The sequence below is a fragment of the Mandrillus leucophaeus genome, unplaced genomic scaffold (assembly GCF_000951045.1).
Source record: "Mandrillus leucophaeus isolate KB7577 unplaced genomic scaffold, Mleu.le_1.0 Scaffold53, whole genome shotgun sequence".
Taxonomy (NCBI): domain Eukaryota; kingdom Metazoa; phylum Chordata; class Mammalia; order Primates; family Cercopithecidae; genus Mandrillus; species Mandrillus leucophaeus.
Window position 1 is genome coordinate 83,172 of NW_012105697.1, and position 17,123 is coordinate 100,294.

At 51.3% G+C, this 17,123-nt stretch overlaps 1 protein-coding gene across 1 annotated transcript; it reads right to left on the reverse strand.

The window, feature by feature from the left end:
- Positions 1-8,933: 8,933 nt before the first annotated feature.
- On the reverse strand, positions 8,934-14,636 carry LILRA4 (leukocyte immunoglobulin-like receptor, subfamily A (with TM domain), member 4). Its single transcript, XM_011996901.1, has 8 exons — positions 14,532-14,636; positions 14,338-14,373; positions 13,867-14,151; positions 13,407-13,706; positions 12,873-13,169; positions 12,334-12,636; positions 9,428-9,478; positions 8,934-9,278 (listed from the first exon to the last, which is right to left on the reverse strand). Exons 1-8 carry the CDS (start codon positions 14,563-14,565, stop codon positions 9,085-9,087), a joined length of 1,500 nt encoding a protein of 499 aa, XP_011852291.1. The 5' UTR covers positions 14,566-14,636; the 3' UTR covers positions 8,934-9,084.
- Between the last annotated feature and the right edge of the window lie 2,487 nt (positions 14,637-17,123).

Consider the following 17,123-nt stretch of genomic DNA (forward strand, 5'->3'; position numbering starts at 1 on the left):
TGGGTGGGTGGATGGATAAATAAATGATGGATAGATGGATGCATGGATGGATGGATGGATGCATGGATGCACGGATGGATGCGTGGATGGAGGTATGTATGTATGTATGGATGGATGGACAGACAGGGTATAATGGGCCCTGGGAAACTTACTGGCTGGGCTTCAGCTTCTAACAGGCTGATGGTTCTCTGGCAACACATTTCCACACAAATGCTTAGATTCCCCACAGGCAAAAAAAGGAACCATAAAATTATCCTGACAACTTCATATTGTCATATCTGCAAGATGCATAGCACAGAGGGATTTGGCACATTGAGAGGATGCTCATCCTAGTTCTGTTCATGTTCTCCAGGGTGGGCTGCACCCTAGCGGGGGCTATTATGTCCTTGTCCCTGCCCCTTCTCAGCCTAGTATTGGGTGGGCTCAGAGCTGGCCCTGCTGGGCTGTGGAGGGATGGAGTGGGGGGTAGGACAGGGACAGGACAGCGTGTTCCTGTCCCTGACACCTTGTGTCACTGGGATGTGACTCCGATACCTGAGTTCTGCTCTCTCACCTGGCCCCAGGTTATACCCCATCATTAGAGGGAACTGCAGCAGCATGCAGAACTGAGGGAGGAGGCTGGACATGGCCAGTCTGATGCTTTCAAATGTCCTCATTCTAAACTGAATGCTCCCTAGTCTGCAGATGTGAATGCACTAAAGAAACAATGCGCAAACATTTGTGGATGGGGCTTCCTGGACTGAAGAGCCTGCAGACACCTAGATAGGCCTGGGATGGTGGTGGATTCTGGTCGGTGCCCTGACGGGCTTCCCTTGCCCATTTATGGTACAGAACATGGGTTCTGTGAATAGGGAAGGGTGGCCTCCTAGCCCCGTCCCTGAAGACTGGGAATCTTTTCATCATTTCCTCTATCTGTGCATTCATGGAAGTTTACGCTTTACTCTCAGGCCACCCTTAAGAGCTCCTTTGATAGCGCCGAAAGACTACATTTCTGTAGATCTTCGTTCTTTTTGCATTTTCTATTTGCCACAGTGCTTCCAGATAGGTAAAGACATGCCTTGGATCCTGAAATCTGCAGTGGCCTGCTTTGAAATTCCATCACCTGCTCACACTGGGGAGGAAGTTGAGAACTCCGCCTCACCCTGGGACTTCTGAGGTCATGGTGACCTCCCAGGCAAGGGGCCATCACCAAGAAGAGGAGATGGACCAAGGAATCAGGGCATGGAGTTAAGAGCCCAAGACTTCTCCAAATCATAGCCAAGGGAATTGCCAGTAGAAGCCAGGGCACCGGCGGGGGTACTCCCAGGCAGAGTTAAGGTCCTGGAGAAGTTGTTTTTTCAGGTTCTTTGGATCAGCAAGGTGTGGTCTGGTAGAGGTGAAGGAGAGGCCCACAGTACTGGCTGTAGTGTCCTCCTGGTACCAGGTGAACTCAGCCTCTGCAAAGGCACAGAGTTGTGAGTTTCCCCAGACTTCATTCTCCAGCTTGAGAGAGACAGCCCTAGTGATCACATTTCTTCAGTAAAAAGAGAATAAGATTCTCGGGTCTGTGATCTCACCATACATCAAGGCCCATGTGCTTTATGGTTCCTGGACTGAACTCCCCACACTCACTTACCCAACACCTGCCCAGGCCCACGTTCTCCCTTCACAGAGATGCTCTCCTTGATCATGCTCATCTCAGGTGCTTCTGAGCTCTTTTCCAACTAGCCCTGACTTCTGGGCCTCTGTGTTTGTCTCTTCCTTGTCCAACGGCAGCAAGAATCCTGCTAAGTCAGTTTAACCCAGTTGTCTGCTCACCGTTGATACGTGACCAGGTTCCTCATCCTCCACGTGATGTACGGTCACCCTTGCCCACCTTCAGCAAGAATCCTGGTTTAGCCAGAATCCCCACAGCTATGAGGTTTCCTGATTGTAATGTTTCATCCACTGACCTCTCCCTCCCTGCTCCTTGGCATAAATTCTCCCTTGTTCATGGTGTATTTGAGGTTGAACCCATGTTATTTCCCACACTGCAAAATCCCATCCCCGTGGTCCCTCCATCCACAGTGGTGGTTGTGAATAAAGTCCCCCTTACTGTGATTTAACAAAGGCCATTGGATAATCTTTTCTTCAATACCCTGCCCAGCTGACGCAAGGCTCTGAGAAAGGGAAGTCCAGACCTTTGGCATCTGCAGTGGACAGAACTCAGGAAGTGGCCCTGGAGGTCTGGGTGCTGTGGATGCCACCCACAGCATCCCTCACATGCTCAGGGTATCTCAGCTTTGCGGTCAGAATCACTGTCCCTGGGAAAAACTTCTCTTTCTGTGTGAAAACGACCACCCTCAATTCCCAAAAAAACAGGAAGAAAAGGTAGCAATGAAATACCTGTGAAAACTCACCATATGCAGGAACACTAAAGCACGGTGAATAAGGTAGTGCCAGGGACTGTCTAAAAATAGGCACAGTGAATACCTAGTGCCAAGGACTGTCTAAAAATAGGCACAGTGAACACGGTAGTGTCAGGGACTGCTTAAAAACAGGCACAGTGAATACAGTAGTGCCAGGGACTGTCTAAAAACAGGCACGGTGAATACATAGTGCCAGGGACTGCCTAAAAATAGTGAAACATTTTAAACTGTCTCTCTACGTGGGAAAGTCTGGCAGGGAGAGAGCAAGGGCACACTATCACACAAACGGAAGGTCTTCAAGGAAGGCGTGTGCTGAGGATGTGCGACAACCTATGTATGAGTGGTTGTTGCAGGAGAGTAACGGGGCAGGCTACCTTCATAGGATATTTAAGTGAACATGCAGCTTACAAAAGGGCTTGTAAATTATTTTTCATGTTAGAAAAAAAAAAGCCAAAATACACATGCATCGAAAATAGAAAAGATAACAACAGTCAGCATTTGTCTGGCATTTTCCATTGAACAAACTCTGTTTTATTTAATTGAAGCATCATTAAAAACCCAATGAGATGTACTCCACCCCTTAAGAAATTAACAAGTGAAAAGTTAAATAGTACTGCGTGCAAGTGAAAGTATATAATAAAGCTTGTGTTAGTGAGTATATGAGTATGTGAGTGTGTGCATGTGTGTGGGTATAGGTATGTGTATGTGTGTGTGAGTGTATGTCTGTGTGAGCGTTGTGTGTGTGGGCATATATGTGCGTGTGCACATGTGCATGTGTGTGGGTATATGTGTGTGCGCATGTGTGCATGTGTGTGGGTATATATGTGTGTGCATGTGTGTGGGTGTATGTGTGTGTGAGTGCATGTGGGTCTATGTGCATGTGCGTGTATACATATGCATGTGCATGTGTGCATGTGTGTGAGTATATATGTGTGTGCACGTGTGCATGTGTGTTGGTATGTGTGTGTGTGATAACGTGCATGTGTGTGGATATATATGTGCATGTGCACGTGTGCATGTGTGTGAGTATGTGTGTGGGTATATATGCTGTGCATGTGTGGGGGTGTGTGTGCATGTGTGTGGGTGTATGTGTGGGTATATGTGCATGTGCGCGTGTGCATGTGTGTGTGGATATATATGTGCGTGTGCACATGTGTGTGGGTATGTTTGTATGTGAGTATATATGTGTGAGCATGTGTGTGTGGGTGTGTGTGTGCATGTGTGCGTGGGCATATATGTGAGTGTGTGCATGTGTGTGGGGTGTATGTGTGGGTATATATGCATGTGCACGTGTGCATGTGTGTGTGGATACATATGTGTGTAGATATATATGTGTGTGTGTATATATGTGTGTGTGCCCATGTGTGCATGTGTGTGGGCGTATATATGTATTTGTGTGCATGTGTGTGAGTATGTGTGTGTGGACACATGTGCAGAAGGACTGTGTATAGGAGACACATGGAATAGAGATGTGTGTGTGGACACATGTGTGCGTGTGTGTGGGTATATATGTGTGCACCTATGCGTGTGTGTATATACGTGAGTACACGAGCGTTACTGTTTCTTTTTTGAAGACATGCACACAAATTAAGCTAAATGAGATGATCTCGCCCCCTAGTGTCTCACAGAGTGATTTTCTGTTTTAGTCTCAGTAGTGACAGCATCTGACCCTGTGAGTGTAGTGGAGACACCAACATGTCCCAGCTTATGGCGGACTTGGGGCTCTCCTGATGTGTGTGTGTGCATGTGTGTGCATGTGGGTGTGTGCATATGTGTGCAAATGTGCATGTGTGAATGTGAGTGTATGCATACTCGTGCATGTGTGTGCAGGTGTGAGTAGGTGGGTCAACTCTCGGCCTTCACCCAGCCATACTTTCCCCAGATGCCTCCTTCATTCTTTGCTGATACATACAGTTTTTTTTTTTTTTTGAAATGGAGTCTTGCTGTGTCACCCAGGCTGGAGTGTAAATGGTGTGATCTCAGCTCACTGCAACCTCTGCCTCCCGGGTTCAAGCGATTCTCCTGCCTCAGCCTCCTGAGTAGCTGGGATACAGGTGCCTGCCACCACACCCAGATAATTTTTGCATTTTTAGTAGAGACAGCGTTTCACCATGTTGGCCAGGCTGGTCTCAAACTCCTGATCTCGGGTGATCTGCCCACCTCTGCCTCCCAAAGTGCTGGGATTACAGGCGTGAGTCACCGCACCTGGCCCATTTTCTCTTCATGATAATTGTTATTTGTTGGTAAAATAAAAGTGTCTTAAGTTACAAGTTTCCTTTGACACCCAATAAAGAAATTAGTATTACTTCATAATGCATTTATTTACAAGTTTTTTTGCATGTCCACTGTAAATTTAGTATTTTAATTTACAATGAGTTTACAAATAATGTTTACAAATAAATGTTACAAATAAAAATAATTTACAATTAGTAAATGAGTTGGAATTTATTTACATGCTTATGACTGCCTTTGCTTAAATTTCTTCCAAAAATAAACTCTGTCCAGATGTTGGTTTTATTATACTTAATTTGATTCTAATTTTATTTCATGTGAGATTATCTGAATACAAGTTGTTGCATAATTGCTACCAAATGGAGTCTTTGCTGTGCATTTGCATGCCCTAGAGTGGGAGGTTTGGAAATTCTGAATGGCCAGGGCACCCTGTGGTTGAAGTAGCGCACTTCCGTCGTTGTCCCGTTGCCTGGAGTTGAGACCAGGGGGTGGTCAGGCATCTCCCCTGTGATCCTCCCACCTCAGCCCCTGAAGTAGCTGGGACTCTAGGCGTGCGCCAACACACTCCACTAATTTTTGTATTTTCGGTAGAGAGGACGTCTCACCATGTTGCCCAGGCTGGTCTCGAACTCCTGGGCTTAAGCAGTCCTCCCGCCTCGGCCTTCCCAAGTGCTGGGATTACAGGTGTGAACCACCGTGCTCTGGTGTTTCTTCATGTGTAGCAGGACGAGCCCCAGACAAAACCCCTCAGACACCGAGATAGTGAAGGGAGTGGCTTTAATCAGCTGAGAGCCCGTCAGGTGCTCAACTTCTGTCCCTTTGAAGGGCTCACGACTCTAAGGGAGTCTGCGTGAGAAGGTCGTGATCTGATTGACCAAGCCAGGGGGTACGTGACAGGGGCTGCGAGCAGAGCACCGGTGGTCAGAGTGAAACAGAACAGAACGGGAGGTTTCACAATGTCCTTCCAGACAATGTCTGGAATGTACAGATAACAACAGTTGCTAGGTCAGGGGTCGAATTTTAACTGCCAGCCTTAGGTCAGGCAGGCCCAGGTCTGGTTTCGGGTCTGGTTCCTAGGCACCAGGCTACCTGCCTTTAGTTTAGTTTTTAGTCAAATACATCCCTTGTCCTCCTCTGGCTCTGCAGATCTCACCGTCACTTACACTCTACGTCTCTGGCCCCAGAAGCCCTTGTTCCCCTCATTCCACCCTCACACTTGGGGCTTGCCTGGGAGTGAGATCCACAGCACCTGTCTGATGCCTCAAAGAACGTTTGGGGTTAAGATGGGACTTCCTCACCTGAGAACAGGAGCCCCAGGAAGTCGCTGGGGTCCGACCGCACCTGAAGGGTGTTCCTGTTCTTGCCATAGCATCTGAACACCCACCTGTGGCTGAGAGTCATGGGGCCCACAGGGAACGGGGCTTGGGACTGTCCACTAGGATGTTGCTGAGAGTCTAGGGTGCAGGAGAGACTGAGTTCTCCTTCCTCAGTCAGAATGAATCTGTCCAGTTGCAGCCGTGAGCCACACTCAGGGTCCTCTCTTAAAGTCACAACAGGCTCAGGGGGACTGAGAAGGTAGATTGGCTGTAGAATCCTAGGAGAGAAGGAGGCCGTGTGATCTCTGAGGCTCAAGCCTCTCACCTTATCCCTTAGGGCTGGGCTGTGAGGGAGACACCCGTGAGAGCAGACCCCTTTCCTGAGGGCAGAGCCTGGGGCTGGGACCCCAAGGTGTCCTCCCACCTGTCACCACCAGCTCCAGGGGGTCAGTGAGCTGGGGCTGAAATAGTGACAGTAATGTCATCCTACATATTCATTTGTTAGGGACGTGATAGGAGAACTCAGCCTGTCTCCAGGCTGCACTGGGCTCTGTCTGTCCCAGGGCACTGGGCTTCCCTCTTTTTTTTTTTTTTTATGTTTCGTAGATGGAGTCTTGCTCTGTTACCAGGCTGGAGTGCAGTGGCACAATCTCGGCTCAGTGAAACTTCCACCTCCCGGGTTCAAGTGATTCTCCTGCCTCAGCCTCCCAAGTAGTTGGGACTACAGGCGCCTGCCACCACGCCCAGCTAATTTTTGTATTTTTAGTAGAGACGGGGTTTCACCATGTTGGCCAGGCTGGTCTCGATCTCTTGACCTCATGATCCGCCCGCTTTGGCCTCTCAAAGTGCTGGGATTACAGGCGTGAGCCACCGCACCCGGCCCTGGGCTTCCCTCTTTATCCAGTCGGTACTCCTGGGCCTCCAGGTTCCCCTGACACCAGACACACAGGCCTCTCCCAGGTGATCACGGAGCCTGTCTCAGCCCATGGGGAGGGTTTGGGGAAGGAATGGTTCCTGAAATGGAACCAGAGACTGGATCCCAAGATCTCTTTCACTCCCGGTTCTCCAGCTTAGTCCAAAACCCCTCTCTGTTTTATCACCCTCAGCCCAGAACGACTGTGCCCCCCCAACCCTGAGAGCCCAGGGGCTGGAGTAAGAGGGAGGCTCGTGGAGAACCTGGTAGCCCCTTCTCCCTCCATCACTGACTGAGGCAGAGAAGCACGAACATCGTGATGCCTGCTCTGGGGGCTCCAGCTGTGGGAGAGGAGACCATAGGGCCCTCCAAGACAGAGAGATACACGGATGTGGTCACTCAGAGCCTGCTGCTGCCCATCCAGGTCCCCACAGCTGTGGACCCACAGGAAGGGAAACTGCTTTTCCCTGGGCTTGGCTCTGGTTTTCCCTGGGTGGGGAGGGGGGTGGCTCGGGAGGATCCCAGACCCTCTGGACACATGAGCCTCTGCTCCCCTCCCCTGCCCCAGGTCACCGTCACTGCTGCAGGTGGGAAAGGACAGGCCCCTATGGAATCGGGTCCTGGGAGGCTTCCCTGGGAGGTGTCGTCACCCAGGAGGTCCCAGCTGGGAGTCAGAGCTGAAAGGAACTTCCCCACCCGGAGGCCTCTCGCCTTTACACTTGGAGAAACTGAGTCCCAGGCAGGGGAGGGGCCTGTCCATGTCACCATCACCAGAGGAGCCTCAAACTGATGATGGAACTCAGCCCTTGCTCCCCTGGACCCCACTCACCTCCCACTCAAAGCCCTGCACTCACCCCTGTGGAGGCCTGACCCCATGGGGGTGAGGGGCTGGTCCTCATGGCCTGTTAGGTCAGGACAGGCAGGTGAGGGCTGGGACTGCCCTGCTCCCCACGTCAGCCAGGCTGCTCCTTCCCCAGGCTGGGCCCCAACATCTCCCTCTGCCTGCCCCTCACCAGCCCAGCCTGAGCCCCTGGGAGCCTGTGGTCCCTCCTCCGGCTCTGGAGGGAAGCACGTGCTTGAGTCCTTCAGGGGAATGGGATCCTCTGGGAGACTCAGGACTGCCCTGCGGGAGGCCGCCCTCTCTCCGAGCCCAGAGGCCTCAATGACTCACCCGGTGTGGAGGAGGAGCCTGTGGGTTGGGGGCTGGGATCCCTGGAGGTCCTGGGAATGGGCACAGAAAGGGACTGAGGAATTGGAGCTATCCTGCAGGCCCCACCTCCACTCAAAGCTCTCCCCTCCATCTGCCCGGTGGCCTCTCCAATACCCTCCCTCTTCCCACCTAGCACCTTCTGGACTCCAGGTGAAGGAGAAGAGGGTGAACCCCTGTTGGCCTCCTCTCCTCTGAGGGGCGAATTCCTCTGTGGCCGAGCCTCCCTCAGAGCCCCCTTCACTCCATCTCTGCCCAGAGCGCTCCTGGGGGCAGGGCCTGAGCCAAACCTTCGAACTTAGAGAGGGCAGGGTCAGGACCTTTCACCCAAGACCAACCCAAGACCACCAGCTCCGACTGGGGTGTGACAGCAGGTCGGGGAAGGTGCAGTCATGTGAGAATCTTGAAGCTGCCCATGAAGGGAGCATTTATACCACAGTCATCAACAAATTCCACAAATAGATGCTTTTTAGAAAACGTTTTTGTCGTTGTTCAGGAAGCCAGTCTATGGGCACAACAGCAGGCTTTTCCATCAGACACCTCTCTTTTGATTCCTAGTGACTGTATTTCTAGGGAAACTACAGATGAAGAGTGACAGGTGGTAGGGCATCACTTTGAACTTAAATTTTGCAAATGCAAATCTGATTTTTGCACATGGATTTAATTATCAAAAGCAAATTCCATGTTATGAGCTGAAAAGATAGTCCCAGTAATACACATCAGAAAATGCACTAGCTAGAAATAAAGAAAGATGTATTACCTGAAAGTGGAGCAGAGCATGAGGTCACAGAGGGGCGGACCCAAACTCACCACAGGGGCAAAGCCTTCCATCATAAGGAAGAAAAAGGAAGGGAGGGGCAGTCAAGGAGAGTCAACAATGAGGAGGAAAGCACCACAGTTTAATGGAGGAAGCATCTTCTACAGACACCCAGACACCTTCCTGCACCTGACCCATGCTTCTTCCCCTTGATATTCTCAGCAGACACTTCCCCAACTGCTGCCCCAGTCTTGCAGAACCTCCTGGGATCATCAGATCTGTTCCCAGGGCTCCACCACTCTGAAGGGTGCATTGTCTTCTCTGCTGTTCACCTCCTGGCTGCACCTTGTGGGGCTTCTCTGGCTCTGCTGAGCCTCAAATAACAGAATCCCAAGGAAAACCAGGACCAAGCCAGCTATACCCATGCGGATGAGATTCTCCACTGTGTAATCCTGGAGGTGTGGGGCTAGGGATGGTGGACAAAGAGGTCACAGAGGTCAGGGCAGATCATGATTACCCAGGACCCCTGGATGTCCACCCAGGATACCCACCTCCCCTTGACAGGACCTGACCCTCTGTGCCCAGCCCCATAACTGGGAGCATCTCCTCACTCACCAGTCTTGGAATCTGACTTATTTTGTGCTGGATTGAGGGTCTCAGTTGCTCCTAAAAATCAAAGAACAAGGATGTTGGTGAGAAGCTGAAGAGCTTGTCCCCTGGGCTCTGCTTTCTTATATTCCTCCATCTTTCATGGTGTGGCTTTATGTAGATCCTTAGTGAACACATTCTCTGCTCTAGCAGGCCTCCCCTGGTATGTCATTGGGTTTTTCAACCTCTCTGTGCTCTGGGAAATCAGATCTTGTGTCTGAGTCACTTTGGAACAACGTTTACTCAAGCCCAAGAGCTCAGGACTAGTGAGAAGAATGATCTCCCAACTAGAAAGAATTGAGCTCTTGTGTGCTATCTTGGAAGTGCAATCTTGTGCAACAAGAACACAAACACTAATTCCCCCAGAGACAGAAATTTCCATTTTTCAGTGGATGAGGACCCAGTCTCTGTGGATGAGGAGCTGGTCCTCAGTGGCTCTTGAAAGTCAGGAGTACAAGGACTGAAGGCTGCGATGGCCCCCGCTGCGTGCTGCCTCAGCCAGCTCCCCTGCAGTTTCATCATTCATTTACTGTCTTGTTAACTAATTCTTCATACAGTTAGGAACACCAACAATGTAATATACTTAAATATGAAAATATTTTTTTCTAAATGATAATGACTGAGCGGGACAGAAAAACATCATTTCTGCTTTTTTGAAGTATGAACCTAGATTGGAAGTTGAAAGCAAATATTTAAAAACATACCTGAACTTAAGTAAAATAAAAAATAAAAACAAATAAATATAAAAAAAGATGAAAAATATTAAGCATAGGAATGAATACTTGAATGTATGTTTGTGTCTATATATGTACATAGTACATATATTCATATAAAATATATGTGATTAACATGGCTTATAAAATATATGTGATTAACATGGTTTGCATTTGTGTCCCTTTGAAATCTCATGTTGAATTTTAATCCCCAGTGTTGGAGGAGAGGCCCAGTGGGAGGTAACTGGTTCGTGGGAGCCGACTTCCCCCTTGCTGCTCTCGTGATAGTGAGTTGTCATGAGATCTTGTTATTTAAAAGTGGGCAACACCTCCCGGTTCTCTCTCTTCCTCCTATTCCAGCAATATAAGACGTTCCTGCTCTCCCTCCACCTTCCGCCATGATTGTAAGTTTCCTGAAGCCTCCCCAGCCGTGCTTCCTGTATGGCCTGTGGAACCGTGAGTCAGTTAAACCTCTTTCCTTTATAAATTACCCAATCTCAGGTAGGTTTCTGTTTGTTTGTTTGTTTGTTTGTTTGTTTGTTTTTGAGATGGAGTCTTTCTCTGTCTCCCAGGCTGGAGAGCAATGGTGCGATCTCAGCTCACTGCAGCCTCTGCCTCCCGGGTTCCAGAGATTCTCCTGCCTCAGCCTCCTAGGTAGTTGGGATTACAGGCACCTGCCACCACGACCAGCTAATTTTTGTATTTTTAGTAGAGACAGGGTTTCGCCACGTTGGCCAGGCTGGTCTTTAACTCCTGACCTCAGGTGATCCGCCTGCCTTGGCCTCCCAAAGCGCTGGGATTACAGGCGTGAGCCATTGTGCCCAGCCTCAGGTAGTTCTTTTTTTTTTTTTTGAGGCAGAGTCTCGCTCTATCACCCAGGCTGGAGTGCAGTCGTGCCATTTCAGCTCACTGCAAGCTCCGCTTCCCAGGTTCACGCCATTCTGCTGCCTCAGCCTCCCAAGTAGCTGGGACTATAGGCACCCGCCACCACACCCGGCTAATTTTTTCGTATGTTTAATAGAGACGGGGTTTCACCGTGTTAGCCAGGATGGTCTCCGTCTCCTGACCTCATGATCCACCCGCCTCGGCCTCCCAAAGTGCTGGGATGACAGGCATGAGCCACCGTGCCCGGCCCATCAGGTAGTTCTTTATAGCAGTGTGAGAACAGATGAATACAATGATTGTAGATACGTATGTATATGTGGCTTTAGATATTTGTTTTAAAAAATATAATGTAACTACATATATATTCATAGTTGAGGTGAGAAAGAGGGGCTTACAATTTGGAAATATAAAAGTGAAATTTCCAGTTCTTTATGGTTGATATAAACATCAGCCTCAGCGTCTTCCCCTTGTCCACGTCAGGCCTGGACCCCAGACCCCAAATCCTGCTCAGATAGGGGAGGACAGACCTAGCTCCTCTGCCCATCATCGCTGCCCCCTCCTTCCTGCCTGGTCCTAGGACACCTCCCTCCCCTCTGACCACCACGGAGGGAACACCTGCCCCATCCTCAGGGCCCCAGGAAGCCACGTGGACCATGCCCCTTTTGTCCACTCTCCCCTCTGCTCCCTTTCCTGAATATTGGAGATAAGGTTGAGACGAGTCTAGAATATTATACTGGGTCAGAGTAACTGCGCTTTCATCTCCCATGGGGTCAGGACTTAGAGGTTGGGACACCCAGACGTTGATTCTGAGATGGAGACATCAGGAGCAGAGCGTGTGGGGCCTCCGTCTTCCACCCTCAGTCTAATCTCATCTCCCCCGAGGCACACCCCCACCTCCTTCCAGTCCTCTCCACTCTTTACCCTACTGAGACTTCAGGGCTGGGAGCCCAGGATGGGAAGTCCCCATCTATTTCCACACTCCCCTGGCTAGACCCTCCCCTGGGTGGGAGGTTCCTGTGTATTTCCACCCTCCCATGGGCTGGGCCCTCCGCTGTGGACCCTCCCCCTTCACTCTCCTGTTTTCTTAGTGTCCTGAGCTCTCTTGGGGGCAGGGCCTGCGCTGAGAGAGGCTCAGGGCTCAGAGAGGCTGGTGCTGATGGAGGAAGAAGAGGAGTGGGCAAGTGAGACAGACGGACGGACATTCCCTTGGAAGCTCTCCTTTTTCATTTCCAAGAACCTCTTCGAGCTCAGAGAGGACAGAGTCAGGGCCCTCACCTGAAACCACGAGCTCCAGGGGCTCACTGGAGTGAGACAGCAGGTAGGGGTCGGAGCTGCGTGAGCCGTAGCACCTGTAGGTCCCCGCGTGGGCCGAGGTCACAGGACTTATGGGGAATTCAGCCTGGTACTGCTGAGCTCTGTAAGTGGATCGTAGACGCAGCGGGGGATGGGCTGCCCCCTCCTTGGCCAGAAGGAAAGTGAACATCGGACCCCATGACTGACACAACAGGGTCACCTTCTCTCCTGAGGCCACCGTGGGGCCCAGCTGCACTGAGAGGGAGGGTCTGTCAGGGATCTGTCCTAGAGACAAGAAGGATGGGTGAATGGTTGCCCCACCTTGTTCTCAGCTGAGCCACCCCCAGGCCTCTCTCTGGGACCCTCAGTCTGAGTCTCCCCTCCCTGCCCATCCCCTGTCTCTGTCTGTCTTTCCTTCCCTTGGGAACTCCCCGCCCCCATCCCGGCCATCACCACTTGGGCTCCCCCGGCAGGGGCTGTGCAGAGCCTGGGTCCCTGACTGAACCCGCTGGGCTCCTCACCTGTGATCAGGATGTCCAGGGGGTCGCTGGGGGCCGACCACTTGGAGGAGACATTGTGTGCACCGTAGCATCTGTACTGGCCCCCGTGGGAGCCCCTCACAGAGTTCAGGGTGAAGTTGGCCTGGGAGAGCCCAGCCTGGGACTGCTGTCCAGGGCGCTGGGGGAGGCCATCGCCCCCCTCCTTGTACAGAGCGTATCTGATGTAGCCGACATCAGAGCCACACTGGAGGGTCAGGTTCTCTCCGGGGGCCACGACAGGGCCCTGCAGGGTCAGGAGGGAGGGCTTCCTAGACACGCCTGGAGGGAAAGTCGAGTCGGGACTCGGAGGGGCTGGTTCCTCCCACGCCCCTTCCTTCTGGAGCCTTCTTCACTAGGGTTTCCAGTGTCCTTGTTTTTTTCTCATCCTGTATTTGTGTCCCCAGGACCCCCGTCTTCCCCTCGTCTTTTCTTCGTCGTGGGCTAGCCTGAGGGTAAGGCTCCCAACAGCTCAGCCGCTGCCCTGACTTTGTGTAAGGAAAAGCTACGGCTTCTTACCTGACACCAGTAGCTGCAGGGGGTCACTGGGTTCCGACCACACGTACGGGGTGTTGTTTTCATAGCCATAGCATCTGAACGTACCCCTGTTGCTGAAGGTCAGGGGACCCACGGGGAACAGGGCCTGGAACTTTCCATGGTTGTGTTGGTGTGAGTCCAGGGTCCAGGAGAGCCTATGGTCTCCTTCCTCGATCAGAGTGAACCTGCCCAGTCCCAGCCGTGAGGCACACCGGAGGGTCACGTTCACTCCTGAGGTCACCACAGGGCTCGGCAGGGCGGACAGGCTGGGTCTGCTGTAGGCTTTCAGGAGAGCAAAGGGCAGCTGTGTTTACGTGGGGCTCACACCTCCCACTTTATCCCACAAGGCTGGGCTGTGAGAAGGGAGACCCCTTGAGAGCTGAGAGCTGACCCCCTTCCCGAGGGCAGAGCCTGGGGCTGGGACCCCTGAGTGTCCTCTCACCTGTCACCACCAGCTCCAGGGGGTCGCTGGGCTCTGACCAGCCTGCAGGACTCTGATAGTAACAGTGATATCGCCCTGCGTGTTCCCACATCATGGATGGGATGGAGAATTTGACCTTGTTTTCGGACTCCAGTGTTTTTAACATGTGCCTCGACATTGAGTTTCCCTCTTTATCCAGACGGTACTCCTGGGCCTCCAGGGTGCCCTGACACCAGATGGTCACGGGCTTTTTCCAGATGATCACGGGACCTGGCTCGGCCCACAGGATGGGTTTGAGTAGGTTCTCTGGAAGGAAACCACAGGTTAGGTCTGAAGATGTCCCCAACCCTCAGATTCCGGCTCTCAGCCCCGGGACCCCCCGTCATCCCCATCAGTCAGCCCAGAACTGCTGTCTCCACCCCCAGCTGCCCAGGGGTGGTCCCTTGTCCCCAGAGAGGAGGAGGGACCTGGGACAGCTGGGGACAGACTCACCTGCCTGCAGGCAGGTCCTGGGGCCCAGGCTCAGCCCTGGAAGAGAGTTCCCTGTGAGAGATTTGCCCCCAAAGCCTGAGCAGGTCTTCTTCTTTTCCTTGAGCCCCTGGGGTGTCCTAATTGACCAGGGCCTGGCTATGGATTGGGGTCTCTCTCCTAGACTAGGGTCTTTCCTCCCCCTCTTAAGATCTCACCAAAGCAGAGCAGGGTTGTGAGAATGGGGGTCATGGCATTTCCTCCTCCTCCTGGCCCTGGCTGTGCAGGCAGATGTGAGCACGGTGCCCGTAGACAGACAGACACATGGTGTGTAGGCACACGGAGGCTGGGTCCTCCCCATCACGAGGTCATCCCATCAGCAGCCCCACAGAAAGAGGAACTGCCCCTCCCCAGGAGCCTGGCTCTCATTTCCCAGGGCTTGCTCTGGGGGTGAGAACCAGACTCTGGAGATATTTCAGACACAAATGGGGACTCACAAGGGAGTCTTTAAGAAGGACGTTTTTGACTGGATGTCCTGGCTAACAAATGTAATCCCAGCACTTTGGGAGGCCAAGGTGGGTGGACCACTTGAGGTCAGGAGTTCGAGACCAGCCTGGCCAACATGGCACAACCCCGTCTCTACTAAAAATACAAAAAGGAGCCAGGCGTGGTGGCACAAGCCTGTAATCCTAGCTATTCGGGAGGCTGAGGCAGGAGAACCACTTGAACTCAGGAGGCAGAGGTGGCAGCGAGCCAAGATCACGCCATTGCACTCCAGCCTGGGCAACAAGAACAAAACTCCATCTCAAAAAAAAAAAAAAAAAAAAGACATTTCCACCTCTATGTGGCACAGCAAAGGAAGTCCAGGTTCCTCACAGACAGGGAGGAACCAGGGATCCAGGAGAAGGTGGGACGCTGTGGTTCCCCCTCTTCCATGTTTGTAGATGGGCACTGCCAGATCTGTGCTTCCTGGTGGGAGCCCATGAGGGGCAGAAAGAGGAACTGCCCCTCCCCAGGAGCCCAGCTCTCATTTCCCCAGGGCTTGTCCTGGGGGTGCACACCAGGCTCTCTGGAGATATTACAGACAGAAATGAGCTCTCCCCTCACTTTGGCTGCATCTATCTAATCTGTCCTTGTCTCACCAAGGGCCAGGATGTAGCAGCAAACAGACCCGGGGTCTTCCTGATTCAGCCCCTTCCCGGTGAGAGGGACTGACGGCTCCTCCTTCCCTCTCAGAGCCTCCCCATGGAGGAGGCTGCATCTCCCCTGTGTGTGTGAAAAACAGGCTGTCTGTGGTATTGCCACACCTGGACATCTGTCCCACGTGTGAGTGGGAGGTCACATTGGACTCCGCCTTGCCAGCCACAACCTTGGGCAGATGCTAAGTTTGGAAGAGTTGATGCTCCGGGACAGTAGGAGCTGCAACCATCCCCTCGGAACAGGCCTGATTTCTGAGCCATCTCTGGGAGAAATGTTCTTTGTAAGATCATGTGCATGGGGGAGACGGACAGCATGCAGTATATTTGAGAAGAGATAGCCGACTAGAAATTACATAGGCAGATGTTGCTGTGGTGAAAAGTAGTGGGTAGAATTAACACACTTAAAAATCAATTCTATGGCCGGGCACGGTGGCTCACGCCTGTAATCCCAGCACTTTGTGAGGCCCAGGCAGGTGAATCACCTGAGATCAGGAATTCAAGACCAGCCTGGCCAACATGATGAAACCCCATCTCTATACTAAAAATTTAAAAAAATTAGCCTCATTTTTTAATCCCCTTAAACATTACCAGCCTATAAATGTCTGCCTTTTGGATTATTCTTTGAATTCAGTATTAATATTTTTCCCATTCCCTTGTTAATAGTAAGCTAAATAAAAACTTGTGCCCATTTTATCCTTCTAGAAGAGTAATTTTTTTTTTACCTTTTTGAAAAAAAAAAAAAAAAACTTTACCAAAATATATTTAAGATCAAGAATGCTGGTCATAAGCTATGAAAATCTGTGTCTTGTCTTAATCATTCCATCAGCATAAAAAATGTAGCAACACATGTGAAGTGTTGGTTCCAGGTAAACCTGCTTAAGACTCAATGTTCAAGGTTGTTATTAGGTGGGGACCATATAGGCATAAGGGTCAGTCACAGGGAAACCAGGGAAAAGCTGGTGTTTGCCAGCTTTTTTTTTTTTTTTTTTTTTTTAACTAGCTCATCAACAGTGAGCTACACTGTTTGCAGAAACAGCCTAGTCAAGACACAGCAGAATTCAATGCTGCAGTCACACAACCCCAGTTTATCTCTTAGGAACGTAGGGAACATTCCAGGAGCCATGTTTAGGAACTAGATGCCAGCTCAGGACCACCTTTACAAGCAAACCCTCCCAACGTTATCCCCCTTGCAGCTGTGAGATTAACTCCTTCTTGCACAACCTGCACCTGAAAAAAATCACAGTCCTCTTGAATGCAGCAGCACGCTGTTCACCCAGAACATGCCTCCAGCTCCTCCAGATTCTTCCGGCCCTATCTCAGTTTTTTTCTGCCGATTCTCCAAGGTTCTGCAAACTGTAAGTAGTAAATCCATACTCATCTTGAGTTTTCATGAGGGAAGTCATCTGGGGCCTTCCCTGGCCGTACTGAGCCTGAAGGAGCATCCCCCAGAGACCACCAGGATCAAGGCAGCATGGTCATTGGGATGAGATTCTCCATGGCAGAGTCTAGAGGGGCGTGGTCAGTAGACAGAATGGAGCATTTGGTGAGGGCTTAGACAGGCCACACTCACCTTGGAAGCCCTGGATGGGTGTTTACACATCTACACTCTGG